The sequence below is a fragment of the Amblyomma americanum genome, chromosome 10, assembly GCF_052857255.1.
Source record: "Amblyomma americanum isolate KBUSLIRL-KWMA chromosome 10, ASM5285725v1, whole genome shotgun sequence".
NCBI lineage: Eukaryota > Metazoa > Arthropoda > Arachnida > Ixodida > Ixodidae > Amblyomma > Amblyomma americanum.
In genome coordinates this window covers 3,978,569-3,992,617 of record NC_135506.1, presented here as the reverse complement: position 1 = coordinate 3,992,617, position 14,049 = coordinate 3,978,569, and the positions used below count along the sequence as shown (strand labels likewise).

Genomic DNA, 14,049 nt, shown 5'->3' with positions numbered 1-14,049 from the left:
TGAAAGTATTAGCGCACAATGTAAGGATGGAACAGTTTTCTTTGGTATGCAGTCCCTTGTGCAGGCGCTTCCGCCGGCGCTTGACCGGAAAAAGTTACCTTTCTCATTTGGTTTGCCCGGCGCAAGGCCCCTATGCGTTACTTTTTCGTACGTTTTGCAGGAAGCAGAGGAAACCTCGAAACGCAAGTGGCGTGTGTCCCGGGTGTAGGAAAAAATACCCCGGAAAAAAAGTCCCCCGAGGAAGCGCATACTAGGAAAAAAAAGCCCCCAAGTGAAAATTTACCAAAAGAATGAATTCTTTAGGAAATCACTTGACAAATTTTCCCTCGTTATTTCAGTGTCAGATCACACTATGGTCATGTAGTGCAGTTCATGCCAAGAAAATGCACAACACACATTACTTCCGCCGGTGCACGTGACTTCGCCGAAGCGCCGAACGATCCAGAGGCGAACTTAGAACAACATCGGCGCATCGTATTTCTAGCGTATCTCGTGGAGGCGACACGCCGCTGTTTACACGAACATAAAATCAGGCAGGACAGTGGTAGAGTGTAAAAGTGGCATCTCCCAATGCACGCGGCCAGTCGCTCCCATCGTGAGCGTGGTCTGCTCTGTTGTCCGAGTGAGGGAGCATTGTGCAGCAACCCCGGGGAGGAGGACGGGCGCCCCAAACCTTTTTCCATTCATCGTGGAAGTCGACTTGCCCGTCTCGAAGAGGGAGAGTCGCATTCAGCAGTGCGAGGAGGAGTGCTGCCCGCGCGCTCACTCTCCGGGCATCACCCTCGCCTCCCCCCGATGCGGACTCCGACCTTAATCCGGCTTTTGCCTTCAAGGAAATCATCCAGTATTACCAATTCGGCCACGCAATCTTTCCTAAGCCCTGCAAGGGCCTCACGAAGGCGGAGGAACACTTACTCCTTCGCCTTTATACTAAAACAATTCTGCGCCATGCAGGCATCAAACATTTCGACCCTGCGTGCACAGGGGAGTGCCCGCACTGCAGGGAAAAGTCTTCGGACATTTACCACATGGTGTGGGCATGCCAATCAACTCCGCATCTTCCCCCTATCCCCAACCCTGCCCGGGAGGACTGGGAGGCGGCCCTGCTCGGCTGCTCTGACCTGGCGAGCCAAAAGGCCCGAGCAGCAGCTACCGCCAATGGGCTGCTGCAATGGGCAGCCCAGCTAGCATTTGTAAGGAAGGGACCCTTGCTGGGCGGCGGCTATGACACCCCACTCCTCCAGGAGGGGAAATGACGTCACTCGTGTGCGGCGTTTCTGCCACGCGTGCCTGCCACGGCTTCCTCGCGACGACGGGGTTTTCGCAAGAGACGAGCAATGCTCTCGCATTAAAAAGGGAGAGGAATGCTGGGGTGAAGTCAGGATAATGACGTATATCAACAACTGCGCCACACCAGTGCACGTTCGCTTCGGCGCCTACTGAACATTTGAAGGTGTTCACTTATCTCGGGCGGCAACAGCATTGAAAAGCATGAGGTTTGAACTCGACCGATTGACTATATACGTAAGATTAAGATATGCAGTGTTATCTCATTTGCTACCCATTTCCCATGGTTGATTTAATGACACGGTATACTGCACGAGACAGTCGGAGATAAGTCTGGTGAACTGTTGTGACCTACAATCTTGGAACAAGCGTCCGCTCCCGGGAGAAGCGCTGCATATCACAAACCCTCCAAGTGGCTGCTAAAAATGCAGTCGCCTCCATGCAGGGAGCGCCAGTGCGGAAAGCTGTCACTCGGTGCCACGAGGTGCCGTCAGAGCACGGGTGTTCATCAGCGGCTGTTTCCTGTGCGACATTATCTGGCCGCTTTCTTTGGTTTCGTCGGGCTGCGCTTTCTCTTTCCGCGCCCATAAAATATAGCTCCGCGCATCGTTAGTGTCGCGGAGCCGTGGCCCAGTCCGCGGCGGCGTGCTGGTGGTGCGCGAAAGAGTGGTCCCCCAGGAGCGAGTCCGGCGCGAACGCCGACAGGAGGACGTTGACGACGCTGATGAGGAAGGTGATCAGCACGACCACGTTGTTGAGCAGGTCAGCCTTGCGCTGCTCCCACGGGCAGTTGATGTTCCAGCGGCCCAGCAGCACCAGCAGCAGGCCCGCAAGCAACTGCAACAGCACAGCATCAGCAGCACCATCTCTCCGTCTATCCTAATCTAATCTATGTACGTGCCTGGAAGGAGATGGAGAGCGCGAGGAAGGCGACGCACGTGCCGTGGTAGCGCTGCCCCGGCGGAGCGGACAGCACGCGCCGCAGCTGGCAGGCGTTGGAGGACAGCAGGGCAAGGTCCAGCATGCCCTGCGCCAGGGTCTTGCGCGTCGCGTACATGTTCATGTCCAACGGGAAGCCACTGCGGCCCTGCGAGAGAGCGGAGGCTTAATTATTTCTCCCGCTCCTCGTCGCTGGCGAACGAAATGCTTCTCAAATTGTGGCCTCAGTTCTCCAAACTCCTGCTTCAAAGACCCCCTTACGTCTAGCAGTGACTCCCGTCTTTCAGTGCACGCCAGACGACTCCGCAACTGGCAAATACATGTACAATGGGCGGACAAAGTTTGTCGTTTTCGAGCCATGCCAGCAGCGCCCGCTGTGACGTATAAGTGGCGCCGAACTACGGCAAGCAAATCAAGTTCAAGGGGTCTGGCATTGAAATTATACACGCATGGAGTAGGCGCAGCTTTGGCTCGCTCTGAAGTCGTTTCTTTGCTGCTGAAGCTGTCTCTCTTACCCAAGACATCAGGCTTACGTGCAAATCAAACAGCCTACCGAAGAACTGCCAGCGAAAAAATGATGCTTTCGAGAGCTATTCCTTCCCATGTTCCTCGGGAAGAGGAGCCTGGGTATCTCAACCCCCATCGGTGGCTGTGCTTGAAACAACCACCTGCCGCTGCAGTAGCGCATTGCTTAACCACTGCGCCGGTAGTGGTATGAGGACTCGCCGCGATCTATCAGTGTGTCTCTCGCCGGACAGTCTGTGTGTGTCTTCTCCTGGTCCTGCGTACTTTTTTTTGCTGTTCTTTTTCTCTTGAACATGTACCAACTCGCCCAGCAATTCACTCTTCTGAACACAAGGTACCCCAGGTGGCAATTAAAGCAGCCTGCTAATGTGATCGCCTGTGTATATTATTATAGTGCACATTGCGTAGTGTATATATATATATATATATATATATATATATATATATATATATATATATATATATATATATATATATATATATATATATATATATAATTGGTTTTTTGGGGAAAGGAAATGGCGCAGTATCTGTCTCATATATCTTTGGACACCTGAACCGCGCCGTATGGGAAGGGATAAAGGAGGGAGTGAAAGAAGAAAGGAAGGAAGGGGTGGCCGTAGTGGAGGGCTCCGGAATAAGTTCGACCACCTGGGGATCTTTAACGTGCACTATATATTCTCTTTCCAAGGTGAATCCCGTAGTAGCCACCCTCCAGTTGCGCATTCCTCCACCTTCGCATTACCCCCCTCCTACCTGGTCGCGGCCATGGCGACCATGAAAAAGTTGCCGGAAGGGTGTCGCCAACTTTCGCGCGTGATTGTGGGTCCTCTGCTGCGTGTAGAGGTGTATTATTTCGCTCAGGTGTTCACGACAACACAGTGAAGTGATTGAGCGAGTTGATTTGCTCTCCTCGGAAGGGTCCCTTTAACAGCTGTCCGTGTAAAAGCTTTTGGTCTCAGAAAATGTCTCAATTTGCTATAATAAATTTACGCTAGTTACAGAACCCTGGTTGGCATGACTCAGCAAGCGCTTTCATAAAGGCAGACTGACTGTACTTATGGTCCGGATAGGCACAAAATTAGAGCGTACTTGCTTATAGGATTTCCACGACAGCAGAGTGTAGGTGCTCAAGACAAGTTTGCGATGGCAGGTGTGTCATTTTTCAGGCAGACGTAGCAGACGGGCACCCAACGACCCTAGCCATAGCGGTGGCCTCTTGGTCCTACATGGATGTAAACAATGTCTTAGACTTTCTTAATGTGCCATGAAAACTAAAGGTAGCTTAGAGTTCTCTTTTTTTTTGCCAGTGAAGCTGAAGTCTGCCTTAACAATAAATTAACTTTACAACACAAGTTCTACTCTGAAGTAGTGCACTTGCACGTGTGCATCGGCTTGACAGTCTTCGAAGTTCAATGCTTCCTTTTGTTCCGCCATTGCACCCAAATTAATTTCGGGCAAACGTGAAAGCACCGCCGCGGTGGCTCAGTGGTTAGGGCGCTCGACTACTGATCCGGAGTTCCCGGGTTCGAACCCGACCGCGGCGGCTGCGTTTTATGGAGGCAAAACGCTAAGGCGCCCGTGTGCTGTGCGATGTCAGTGCACGTTAAAGATCCCCAGGTGGTCGAAATTATTCCGAAGCCCTCCACTACGGCACCTCTTTCTTCCTTTCTTCTTTCCCTCCCTTCTTTACTCTTCCCTTACGGCGCGGTTCAGGTGTCCAACGATATATGAGACAGTTACTGCGCCATTTCCTTTCCCCCCAAAACCAATTATTATTATTATTATTATAAACGTGAAATCAAGTGGTCGCCGTACAACAAATTATGCTGGTCTGGTGACTACATATCCTTTCAATTCCGTTACCTCTTGTGGAATTTCCCGAGAATTTGCATATCTTGGTACCTCTCACTCTGAGAACTGAAGCAGTGCTGGCAACGCCTTTCGATGGAGTGTACGCTTGACCCATATTACGCTCCTTTTTCCAGGAGTACCGCATTCCTTCAGAGAGAACGCCTGTTGCAGGAGAGGATATAGTCCTCTATTACGAAACTACCGGGGGAAAAATGCGCCGGGGCAAGGAATCGAACCGCGTAACTCAGCGTTGTGACCCCGGTGCGCCACCTCTTCACTACCGCTTTTTTTTTCAGCATGGTATTTACGATACGCGGTTATGCATGTTCATTAACGCTTTTTTTCTAAAGCGGTATTTAATATACGGGGTTATGTATGTACAAAAAGAGGCTATATGCAGATTATTTACAAAGCACTCAGGTAGTGACTGCACTGCACTAGCTTGACAGAGAACACAACTAAAAGGGTGGCAATGACAGACACCGCATCAACAGCGGAAACCATTCCGGTAGAAATTCTCTGTCATCATAAATTTCCCCGCGTTGGAGCACCATTCGGCAAAAATGGCTTCTGGGAGAAACAAGAGGTTCAGCGTTGCGGTACTAACATACGCGTTTTCCACAGCCTATATCGAGTCCAATGAGGAAAAAGAAAAATTGGGGGACGCTCAAGCTTCGCCTTTAAGAGTGGAACGCGACAGCGTGTTGCAGCACTGCCAGGGAGTCCACGGAACGCCATCGCCCGTTCGGCGCGACGCCTTGCCCGTTAGGCAAATCGCTCTGCTGCGTACGGTGAAACGGAGGCGCGGAGCGGCAAACAACGTAGAAGCGCTGCCAGGCACCTTGCCGAAGCGCGCGGGACAATAATAATAATAATTGGTTTGGGGGGAAAGGAAATGGCGCAGTATCTGTCTCAGATATCGTTGGACATGTGCACCTGAACCGCGCCGTACGGGAAGGGATAAAGGAGTGAGTGGAAAAAGAAAGGAAGAAAGAGGTGCCGTAGTGGAGGGCTCCGGAATAATTTCGACCACCTGGGGATCTTTAACATGCACTGGCATCACACAGCACACGGGCGCCTTTGCGCTTTGCCTCCATAAAAACGCAGCCGCCGCGGTCGGTTTCGAACCCGGGAACTCCGGGCTAGTAAACCGAGCGCCCTAACCACTGAGCCACCACGGCGGGTGCGGCGCGCGGGACTCGAGTTGCAGTCGTAGTTCGTCGGCACATCGTTCTCGACAATCCCGATGCCACGAACGCCAGCATAGCTTCCGCGCCGAACGAACGGGCAGCAAGCCGCAAGCTTCGTGGTGAACGCGCTTTGGATGTGCGCTGCGTTGTTCGCCGCTCACCGCGTGATTCCTGCGTGCCCGCGCGGCTTCACTGCGCCCGAAAAAAACTAGAGGGAGGCGCTGCAGTCACGCGCCATCTGTTGGGGCAATGGCGTACATTGCGAGGAGGAGCAGGAGGAGGAGGGATTTTTCGCTCACGGCCAACGCCGCCGACGACACCGGCTTTTCTGCGATACGGGGCCCATAACGCTGTCGCTTAAGACATGTTATAGGGCTCGTAATCAGGTTGAGTGGCCACAAGGTAACGAACACTGTAGGAATTTAAAATGGTCTGTCTTTAGCGTCCTTTGCAGCACATCCAAAAAAAAATCATCCTTGTAGTTAATAAAACAGTGTTCAATAATTTCAGATACGTTGCACAGACGACAGTTAACAGAAGGTACAAAAACGTCTTTCCTATGAAGCCACGTGTTAACGGTAGAGCTTCGGTGTGTAATTTATAGAAAAACGTTTTGGTGCAAAGAGGAATCGGCATTTTGCACGCACGCTCGCACGTGGTAACTGATTTGGTCAATATGACCTCCACTGCAGACAGACGCGTCCTTGACAAACGTAAGCATAAGAGCGGGCAACTGTCTCACATTAAGTTGAACTAAGCCCACTCCTCCTGCACAAACAGGCCTGGACAGACTGTCACGTCGCATCGGCTGAATATTGGATGCCCAAATAAAAGTCGATAATATTCCCCGAAAACGCTGTATGTAATGTCTAGTGCAGTGCAAGACATGGAGTACATAAATTTTTGTTGCCAGAAAGGTGTTCAAGGCCTGAGGAAGACCAAAAATCGAAAGCCGATGTGGAACAAAGCTCTGACCATAATGTTCAACGGCCGGAACCGCGCTCCTTCCAGCAATGTGCAGTAGGCTTAAATGCATGAAGTGGAATGCCAAGATATTTGTGGGCACACACTACCATTCTATTCTAGAATAACGGAACGGCGTTGATCCCCATGAACCAAACCATAGGCCCGAACCTTCGGAGCGATTAATCTGAGGCCATCTGTTGTGGGCACAGCTTTGTCAATGCAGAAAACATCAAGATCATCAGATTTGCGGACCCTTGTGATTGGTTCATGAGCGTGCGAGAATGGGACACTTAATCTGGAGACAAGTTTCTGTAGCATGGTGCTTGAGTGAAGCTTGCCGCAGGTTGTGCTTTGATTCACTCTGAGATCGTAAAGCAGACAGCGCACTTAGAGCTAACGGTCGTTTCGAATAACGCTAAAAGACGACAGAACGAAGGGAGGTAGACGCCACGATCACTGGAACGTGATTGCAGTTTTTGTTGTGCGTCCGCAACAACATAGCGTACGCAAGGAGCTTGCGGCGACGGTAGTGCGCATGCGCAGAACGCAGGGGCCAGCCTTGCATCTTACGCACGTACGCAAGCCGGCGCAGTTTGCGTTGCGGCCTTTGCAGGACTTGCGTGATTAACGTTGACAAAATGGCGGCGCCCTGCCCGCCTGCTTAGGATCGAACACAGCATCACCGATGCAGTCTTCGACGCGATAGCTCGCTCTAAATTCAATTCGTTTATATTTAAGAGCGTGAGCTCTTACTCATTACGTTTCGAGATTTCGTGGGGCCTGCTACCACCCTTAGGGTGCCTCGATGCCAGCGCCGCCGTGGAGGAGACAACTTCAGCGCCGCCGCCATATTGAATCACACGGGATCAGCGGCGCTAGCGTTTGTAACGGCGCCATTCATGCTCTCAGCGCGCTTCAAAGTGCTTTAACTTGAACGGCCTTTTGCAGCGAGAGCTACACTGGGCTACCGGTCGAGCATCTCGCGGTACATGGGAGAGGCCAGTTGTGATTCAATATGGCAGCGTCGCTTAAGTTGTCTCCACCCGGCGCTGGCATCGAGGCACCCTAACCACCCTTAGATCGCAGCACCATCAGTGGCAGCAACAACTCAGCACGTTTCGAGATTTCGTGTGGTCTCCTACCGGACGGACGGAAGGTAGGAGCGTCCCCTTTGGAACGGGGCAGTGGTTGTTGCCACTATCCTCAGTTTTTTTCCTTTATTTTTGTTTACTCTGCTGTAATCTGTTAATACAATTCGCCATTTCCTTTAAAAAAAAAAACGTCTTCGAACCCGACCGCGGCGGCTGCGTTTTTATGGAGGAAAAACGCTAAGGCGCCCGTGTGCTGTGCGATGTCAGTGCACGTTAGATTCCCAGGTGGTCGAAATTATTCCGGAGCCCTCCACTACGGCACCTATCTCTTCCTTTCTTCTTTCACTCCCTCCTTTATCCCTTCCCTTACGGCGCGGTTCAGGTGTCCAACGATATATGAGACAGATACTGCGCCATTTCCTTTCCCTCAAAACCAATTATTATTATTACACTTTAAAACTTGTGTCACCTCTCTGCTTTTGTGCCACCAATCCTCCAATCGCTTTTTACTAATTTCCACCGCAGATTTATTTACATGACTATTGTTATCTTAAACCCTAAGGCCCCAGGAAGAGTGACTGTGCCTGCATCGACGTCGGGATGGATACCATCGCATTTTAGGATGAGATGTTCTATTGTTTCTACAGATTTACCACACACAGCACATGTGTCATCTTCTTCGTTAAATTTTTTTCTGTAGCTGCGCGTTCTAAGACACCCTGACCTAGCTTCAAAGAGGAGGGCACTGCCTCTTGAGTTATCATAAAACGTTTCCTTCCTGATCTGCCTTTTCCAGCATCGATATAGTTCTACACTATGCTTCTTTTCCATTGAATGTATCCAATTTTTACCTTCGACGTTTTTAACCTGTCGTTTAATGCTCTATATTTCTTTCTCCTTCCTCGTCTCTGGCAAACTTACTGGCCAGCTTTCTAGTTCTTTTCCGCCACTGTGTGTCAACGCTCTTTCTGTACAGGTATTTAAATACTTTAGCTGCCCACCTGTTATCATCCAATTGCCTCAGGCGCTCTTCGTATAGTACTTTACTCTGAGGTTCCCGTGCTTCGAACGTTGCCCAGCCCATATCCCCCTGTACTGCCTCGTTTGTGGTGTTCCCGTGGGCACCTAGTGCTAATCTTCCGGCAGTTCTCTGATTTACTTCTAATCACGACTGAACTTCAGCCCTTAAGCATAGAACCGCATTCCCTAAAGTAAGCCCCGGCCCCATTATTCCTTTCCAAATACCTCTGAGGACTTCATACCTGTTGTACCCCCCCCCCCCCCCCCCCCAATGCCCTATGTTTCATTATCCCGGCATCTCTTCGCCCTTTTGCTATGGGAGACTGTTCGTGCTTTTCCGTGTACATATGCCTGTTGTTTACCCATACCCTAGATATTTGTATTCGGCCATTCGGGGTATTTCATGGCCTTGTAGTAAGCTCCTGATGAGTTGTGCCGTTGAAAACCATCACACCTGACTTAGTTGCGCTAAAACTGAAACCTAGAATGTCTCCTTCGTCTCCACATAAATTCACCAAATTTTGCAAATCTTCCTGGCTATCTGCTAACAGTACAATATCGTCCGCATACATTAAACCGTCCTGAGATCACAGCGGCATCTATGGCAGCAACTAGAAAACAGCACATGTCGCATTGAGACTTGTAGCGCCAACAACAATAGCAATGTAGAAACAACCACATGCCGCGGGCCAATGATGGCGTCAGGGTCCAATATGGTGGAACTATGTGAGTATGACGTCAAGGGACAAAATGGCGGCGTAGTTTAGGTTTCTCAAATCCAAGATGGCGACCATTAAAATTGGTTGTGTTACACACACTCCACTAAGAAGGGGCACCCATCTGAGGACAGTTGTGTACCGAATTTGGTAGACAATTGAAGCCCTATGTGTTGTGGTATAGAAATAAAAACGCAATTAAATAATAGGTCAGCATTGTATAAATGCAATTACTAATTGAAACGTTACCATATCGCACCGCAAGCCGAATTCTAGGCTCACATTGACCCCCCAAACGAAGCAAATTTCGTTTGGGACGTAACTTGAGGGGCTGTAACTCGACAACGGGTAGACGTGCATCGTAATTTCTCTGATAGATGGCGCTAGGCGTCGATCGCTCCGCTAAGCGGTGTGCGTGCACGCGTAGCCGAGCATTGTGGCAATCCACCCTGTTTCAAAGGGTATTATTACATTGTTGTTGTTATGCTCATACATGCCCACATGGGGGGATTGGCCAAGAATTGGGGGGGGGGGGCACAGTGAGTTTTTCAGGTAAATATTTCCTGGATGAAAATAAAATGAATGGTAAGGAAGGAAGAAGTAAACAAAAGGGAACAACGAAATGAAACGGGAAATGCATAACGCACGCAGGAGATCGAGACTGATGTTACATTGAATTGTGTTTCTCGAGACGAGCGGCGCGTTTTTCTTCGCTTTCTTCGTCTATTAAACCAAACAGCTAACGCCCGTTACTTCGTCTTCCAGACGGTGGTGGCCTTAATTTTTTTTTTTCAGAACAGTTACAGACAGATTTCGAGTGGTCCCATGGGCTAAAAATTTCACTCAGCGACTTGACGACGCCCAGGGGCCATAGTACAAAACAGCAGTCAACGCAGATTATTAAACAACAAAAACTGCACACACATCACAGTTGAAAAAACATGTACATAGATATTAGCATCAAAAACGTACACGTACATCACAAAAAAAGAATGCGAAGGCAAGATAACCGCTGGTCATGACTGGATTCCAAGAGAAGGCAAGCGTAGCAGGGGCGGCAGAAAGGTGATCGAGCGAACGAGATTAAGGATTGTTTTCAGGGATAGCGAGGACAGCTTTATATAACTTGAAAGATATGGGCGAGGCATTTGTCCTGTAGTGGTCGTAGTCAGGCGATATTGATGATGACGATAGCGAATTTTGCAGGAAGTGCAAGGAAATATAACTGCATGCCGCCGGTGCGATACGGACGCATGGCATCAGCATGCCCCATGTTCGGTGCTCGCGAGAGTGCTTAGCACGCGACAGGCGATGGTTGCACTGCTGCTGCCAGAAAGCGGGTTCCAGTCGTCGATGGCAGAGAATAGATAGCGCAATGCAAAAATGGAGTTGAATCGTGAGCGGCCTAATTTTGCGAAGCAAGACGCGCGCTCGAATCGGGCGAGTGCGTCGCGAATATCAGCATGTTTGGCAGAATGAACGGGATATGGAGACTCACCCGGTCGGACCCCAGGTCTCCGCCGGCTACGCTGTCTTCCAAGCCCAGCTGTCGTCGCACGGCGTCCATGGCGGTGGGACGACAGCCAGTCCTACGCCCCCGGTTTGCCGGCCGAGTGCCGTCGATGGCAGAGCGTGGCTGCGGCCCACTCGGCGCGCGTGACGCCAGCGCACCTGCCGCACGCAGCGGCGGGGATGCACCATTTCACGTACACTCCTCTCGCACCGACGGAAGAGCGCTCTCCGTGCTCCTTTGTTTTCATTTCCTCCTACATCTTGCAGAGGCCACGGTGTAACGTCGGGTCAAATACCCGTCCGACAGGCCCATACACTGGTACGTCTAATGCGTGACCGTTTCACTGAGGAACGGATTAACCATTTCGCCCTCTGCTTGCGAGGGAACTAAACTTGTCTATTCGGGTGACCAAAATTAAGCTGTAGAGATTTATTTATTTATTTACACATACTGGGCTCTCAATCAGACCAAGCAGGCGGGTGTGCTTGTGCGAACGATTTATTTTCATTGACCCATATTTATGCCTAGCATCTTATGTAGGACGCCGCTTTTTTGCTCAGTAACTCTAAATCTTTGTTGTGTAAAAGCTCGCGCACGCTGGCATACGTTCAATATGGTCTAACCTTTCCTCGTGCAAGGGTTGTGGCAGACTCTGGTTGTAGTGTGTGCTTTTATTTTTGTGCGTTGTGCGCGTTCAGAACGATCAGCCAGTCTTCTCTGGACGCCATTTTCCAATTCGACGCCACCCAACCTACGTTTTGCAAGAAAAACAAATAATTTGCGGATTGTCACAAGAAAACCACCATGCGGGATGAGAAATGTCATTTTAAAGTCATTGTCAAATGTTCGAAGCTTTACCCAACAAACACAAAACCTCCTCAAAATCTCCCAGAAATATCCATCAGGACATTTGGAATGTCCCCAGGAGGTTCTCATTTTTCCAGAAGACGTCCAAAAAACGTCTGCACAACTAGCCGTGTCCAAAAAGTTGTGCGTCCCAGGGACGGCCCCAAAAGGTTAATGCTAGATTTCTCGGCTCTGGCTCAATAAAATTATTTCTTCTTTTTCGTGCAGACTTCAGGCATCTAAGCGCACATGATTACGTTACAGGTGGTGTAATACATCTGTCAACTCGCGTGAATGCTTGCTGGCTAGGCCATTCAGGCTTACCTGTTTACATGAAATGGGCTTTAACAAGGTGAAAATTGGGCTGGTTGGTGCATGATCTTGTGACGGGAGCAGCGCAGCACGAGACAAAGAGAGAGGCGGGACACGACGCTGAATAACAACCAGATTTTTAATGCACGTTCGTAGAATATATACATCTCGCTCCTATAAGAAGGAAAAGAAAGAAGCATGAAAAGCGCATAAGATGTACACGTGGTGAAATATTAAGCCATCGCACGCAGATTATCAATTTCTCTGTCACGAAGCGCTTTTGAAGGTATGCAGACGCATATGTCGCTCTTTGGTCGGATGTTGAAGGCTTCTTCAATCCCCCTGGTCCGTTGATCAAAATACGACGGGATGACCATTGTGTTGATAAGCTGCGGAGCGCATTCATGCTCTCTGAAATGTTTTGCTAATTCACTGCAGATGGCGCCCTTTAGGAATCTTTTGCGCTCTCGAAGCCGTTTATTCAAACAGCGCCTGTTTGACCAATGTATGTGCGTCCGCATGACAGAGGTATTTCATAAACCCGGCTTTTCACACATTTCACATGTTTTTTCAGGTGTTCTTGCATTGATTTTTTTCTTTGCTCCCTGCTGACTGGCGCACAGGCTCTTAACTTGTTGGGTGCTGACATGAGCACTTTTACACCAGCTCTTGCTCTTACCCTTTTGAGACGGTGGGAAATGCCATTAATGCAAGGAATGACCGCGTACGGCTTCCTTTATTCTGATGTGGTTGTGACATATTTTCTGCCTCTAGGTGCTTGCAGAATCCCTTCTGCGACACTGGATAGCAGTCTCGTCGGGCAACCTGCTGCTTTCAGCCGACGGTTCTGGGTGTCAAAACTGCCTTGAACCTCATGATGACAGGATCTCGTCAATGCGGCTCTCATTGCTGTTTTTTCTTCCCCCGCTTGATAATCTTGGAGTGCACAGATGTGTAAGGGAGCTGTCCCTTCTAGCTTCGTGGTCCGTACCGCCAGCATATGTGAGCGCCTAGAAAGGCTAGCGTCAAGTCAAGAAATCGCATAACGTTGTTTTCTGGGAGTTCACTTGTTATTTCTAGTCCTTAGCGAAAGTAGCAATGAGAGCCGCATTAACGAGATCCTGTCATCATGAAGTTCGAGGAAGTTTTGACGCCCAGAACAGTCGGCTGAAAGCAGCAGTTACCCGACGAGACTGCTGTCCAGTGTCGCAGAAGGGATTCTGCAAGCACTTAGATGCAGAAAATATGTCACACCCACATCAGAAGAAAGGAAGCCGTACGCGGTCATTCCTTACATTAATGGCATTTCCCACAGTCTCAAAAAGGTAGGCGCAAGAGCTGGTGTAAAAGTGCTCATGTCAGCACCCAACAAACTAAGAAGCCTGTGCGCCAAAGTCAACAGCGAGCAAAGAAAATGAACGCAAGAAAAAGCACCGGAAAAGACATGTGAAATGTGTGAAAAGCGGGGTTTAGGAAATACCTCTGTCATGCGGACGCACCTACATTGGTCAAACAGGGCACTGTTTGAATGAATGGCTTCGAGAGCACAAAATATCCCTAAAGGGCGCCATCAGCAGTGAATTAGCAAAACATTGCAGAGAGCATGAATGCGCTCCGCAGCTTATCAACACAATGGTTATCCCTTCGTATTTTAATCAAGAGACCAGGGAGATTGAAGAAGCCTTCAACATCAGTCAAAAGAGCGACGTATATGCGTCAGCATACTTTCGATAGCGTTTCGTGACAGCGAAATTGATTATCTGCGTGCGTTGTCCTAATCTTTTACCATG

At 49.6% G+C, this 14,049-nt stretch overlaps 1 protein-coding gene across 1 annotated transcript; it reads right to left on the bottom strand.

The window, feature by feature from the left end:
• Positions 1-1,106: 1,106 nt before the first annotated feature.
• LOC144106423 (ninjurin-2-like) lies at positions 1,107-11,218 on the bottom strand. The gene is made up of 3 exons (XM_077639232.1): positions 11,087-11,218; positions 2,189-2,374; positions 1,107-2,124 (listed from the first exon to the last, which is right to left on the bottom strand). Exons 1-3 carry the CDS (start codon positions 11,153-11,155, stop codon positions 1,897-1,899), a joined length of 483 nt encoding a protein of 160 aa, XP_077495358.1. The 5' UTR covers positions 11,156-11,218; the 3' UTR covers positions 1,107-1,896.
• Positions 11,219-14,049: the final 2,831 nt, after the last annotated feature.

Bases quoted from the DNA above. Each gene is read 5' to 3' on its own strand.
- LOC144106423 (XM_077639232.1), bottom strand. From the start codon at position 11,155: ATGGACGCCGTGCGACGACAGCTGGGCTTGGAAGACAGCGTAGCCGGC. The intron at 2,375-11,086 runs GTGAGTCTCCAT...GCTCTCTCGCAG, and splicing joins GAGACCTGGGGTCCGACCGG to GGCCGCAGTGGCTTCCCGTT. The intron at 2,125-2,188 runs GCACGTACATAG...GTGCTGTTGCAG, and splicing joins CGCTCTCCATCTCCTTCCAG to TTGCTTGCGGGCCTGCTGCT.